The sequence below is a fragment of the Nothoprocta perdicaria genome, unplaced genomic scaffold, assembly GCF_003342845.1.
Source record: "Nothoprocta perdicaria isolate Ctin4 unplaced genomic scaffold, notPer1 scaffold_3, whole genome shotgun sequence".
Lineage (NCBI taxonomy): Eukaryota > Metazoa > Chordata > Aves > Tinamiformes > Tinamidae > Nothoprocta > Nothoprocta perdicaria.
The window spans coordinates 9,131,271-9,134,708 of NW_020455532.1; the positions used below are offsets into that span (position 1 = coordinate 9,131,271).

General features: G+C 59.7%; 1 protein-coding gene across 2 annotated transcripts in view; it reads right to left on the reverse strand.

Moving 5' to 3' along the window:
- The window catches only part of PLCG1 (phospholipase C gamma 1), a 40,972-nt gene extending 37,625 nt beyond the window's left edge, over positions 1–3,347 (reverse strand). For both annotated transcript variants that reach the window (XM_026042066.1, XM_026042065.1), the window contains exon 1: positions 3,155–3,347. In XM_026042066.1, the coding sequence (XP_025897851.1) occupies positions 3,155–3,347 (193 nt within the window). The remainder of the gene's footprint in view (positions 1–3,154) is intronic.
- Positions 3,348–3,438: the final 91 nt, after the last annotated feature.

The following is a 3,438-nucleotide window of genomic DNA, read 5'->3' on the forward strand; positions in this document are numbered from 1 at the left end:
TGATGCGTCTCAAGGAAAACAGATCAATTAGAAACTGGCCTCCAACCCCCCAGCATGTGGAGTTATGAATGCTGGACCCTTTTTTACATTAGGAAGGAATTACATAACACAGGAAGCTTAAAAAAAATGCATAAAAGACAGCTGACTCAAGGGATTAGCTCTACTTTGCTTTGGGTGATTAACAGAAAGAATAGAAAATTATTAGAGCTCTTCCCAGCGCAACAGCCAGGCCCTTCTGCGGCRTAGATTAGGAAGAAAGCAACGCGTTGGTAATTGGAGCCAGCTGAAAGCCTTTTGGATAAAACAAATATTAACTGAAAAAAGCAGCTTTCTGGGACGCAGGGCTCTGGCTGTGCAGAGAGGGGAGAAGGAGGGCGCCGTGTTGGCCGGAGGGAGAAGCCTGCGCCRGGCTCAGCAGCGGCTGCGATCGCGGGGAGCCGCGGGGCGAGCGGAGCAGCCYGGGCCAGGGCCGCGGGACACAGGAGGTGCTTCACGGCCGAGCCCAGCTGGCCACGGCGGGCGCTGCTCGCGCACAAGGTCGCTCTTTATGCGACGCGCACAATGCGCTACACAGCGTCCGCGGGGGACGGGCGAGGATCCCCCCCGGGCAGCACCCGTGGGGCTCAATGGGATGGAGAGGCTGGCACTGCACAGAGCTGCCTGCACGGGGTGCAGCCCTAGGTAGCACCCCGTGCAGCTCCCCGTGCTGCTGTGCGGGCAGACAGACGCTCCTCGGCACCAAGGGGCTGGGTGCTGCACGTCAAAACTCATCCTCCGGAGCACGGGACCTCCTCGGTTCACCAAGGGTCTAGAAGTAAAAGGAGTCCCGTCACCTCTGAGAACAAACAGCAGACTTGGGAACTGGTGGCCACGCATACGTTTGGTCAGGGAAAAGCTGTGGAATTGATCCCGCACTGACTGCAAAGCTCTCAAAGGAGACGGGAGAACAACGGGGAGGGTGCTCAGCCTGCAGACCCTCCGGCATTGCCCGGTGGAGACGCTGCTCCACCGCAAGGAGCATCAAAGAGCCTGACAGCAGGACGCTAAGCTCAGCTCACAGCCTTGTAAACAGAACCCAAGTTGGCCYTTGGAAGGACCATTGGTGAAAGCCAACCCTAATCGCCCCTGACGKCCCCAAGCTGCTCCTGGCCCTTCAAGAGCTCAGTCCATCACTGCTCTTGGTTACAACCCACCCACACTGCCAAAGGGCAGCCTAACTCCAGCTCAGCCTCCTCATCCTAGGTCCACCATGGCCATGAGAGGCCTGTGCCAGGCAAGGCCAGGTTTCAAAGGTGGGATGAGCCAGGAGACAAATATAAACCAACACACTTGCCATACACAGCATGTGAAGCACCCAACTGCCACGTTTCTTATGGCTCCATACATTGAGTCTTCCCAGGCATCCTTTTTCCACCCAGAAAGCACATCCAGATGAAAATGGGGAAATGGGCCAACCGTCCAGCATTGCTGGACATCAGAGCAGCTCTGCCTAGATACACAGTCACTATTTACATACACAAGCCCATATTTCCACCTGGAGCTCCCACGCTTCTGTACAGGAAGTGTGAAATGCAGGCTACAACTTCTTGGCCTTGTAAAGGGAGATGGACAACAGAACCTCCTYCCTTCTGGGTGCTGGGGGAGACATCAGAGGAGAAAACTAAGGCCGGCAATAAAGGCAGGGAGAGGTGGGTGCAGACAGGAGGCCATGGGGAGAAGCTGCCAACGACAACAGGGCTGCTTTGCTGGGCACTAGTGCATCTGGCACCAGAGGCAGCTTGGCAAGGAGGAAAGCGTAACCCTTTAAGGTCTTGTTTCTGTAGCACCATCACCTCGATGCACTGGAAAATGCATGACTTGGGAGGGAACAGAGCCTTCCTTGAGAGGAAAGTACCAGGGACCAGAAGCACATGGCCACCAGGGTCTACAGACTCACCAGCACTTTTCTGTTGCTATGTTTGAAAGGACATAAAGGAATTAGGTGCTCAGGGACCACTGACTTGTGTTTCGTTTGCCAGACACATGTGGAGGACACATGTGCTTGTCTCAGGCCCTGGGACACGTTCTCTGCTTCTACTGGTCTGGTCTTCACCATGTGCGCAGCAYAAGAGGTCCTCCCAGGCAAGACACTATAATCCTTGCTAGCACTGCAGTTTTGGCATGAGAAGTTAAAGCCCTTTAGGTTTCCCCTAAAGTTGAGGCTTTAGCCTTTACATCTGCAGGTGGAAACAAGCACGTAGGCACCCCAGCCCTCCAGGACTTCTTCCCCCCAGACCCACGTGCTCTGTGTGGGGCCACACGACTGCCAGCAAGACAAAGTGGGGCTGTGCCCTCGATGAAAAACGACTTAAACCCAGGGCTACCCAGGCCTCAGGCTCCTCCTGCCTCCCGCCATCGCCCGAGAGCTCCTGGAGGCCACCCAGGGAAGGGTGGGGAGCCCCAGGTCCCCYGATGTGCGCAGGGCAGCTCAGCATCCTCCAGCCCGGCCCACRGCAGCTGCTGGTGGAGATGCTGGAGGGGTCTCCCCGGCGCCGGGTCCTGCTGTAGGCTGCTCTTGTCATAACTGCCCTGCTCTTCCCGAGCATTAGGTGTTCCCAAGCTTTCCACGGCGAGCAGCCAGGCCACGGCCTCCGTCCCGTCCCATCCTGCAGCGGACGGCGCCAACGCATCGCGGCAGCCCCGTGAGCCCGGCCCCGAGCCCCAGCTCTCCTCGCAGGGCGCCGTCCTCAGACCCGCACCAACAGGGCACAAAAACCAACTTGAAAGCAGAAGCGGCAGCACTGGGGACCAGCGCAGGGGTCGCACACCTCCCGCGGCCTCCCTGGCTCTCCCTGCCTTTCTACCCATCTTGGATGCGTTGATTCCAAGCGTCCTCCCCCACCTTCTTCCCACGGAGGCTCCCATCACCCACGGGACGAGCGGCCAACCAGCAGCTCCAGGGGGCACAAAGCGGAGCGGGCAGGAGGCAGCGCCGCCCCGACGGCCGCTCCGTTTGCTCCACAGTGGGATTTGCCTTCTCCAGGCGCAATTCCTTGGGCAGTTTCCCCCCCAGGGCCCCGACGGCCGCTCCGTTTGTTCCATATTGGGATTTTCCTTGCCGGGCGCGATTCCTGGGGCAGTTTCCCCCGGGGCAGCCGCTCGCTCGCTCACTCACCGGCACCCTCGAGCTTGTCGGAGCCGCGGCTCCAGGTGAGCTGGCGCGTCTCCAGCTTCACCTGGAAAGTTTTCCTCTCGGGCCGCTGCGACTTCTTGGAGTAGAAGAGCGTCATGACGGTGCCCACCTCGAGGCTGCGGCACAGATGCGCCGCCTCGGCCTCGCTGGGGCCGCTGCCCGGCGCGGCCGCCATTAGCGGAGCCGCCGCGGGGCCGCCGAACAAAAGGGAGCGCGGGCGGCGGCGGGAGCGGCCTCGGGAGCGGCCTCAGCGGCGCCCGCCGCGC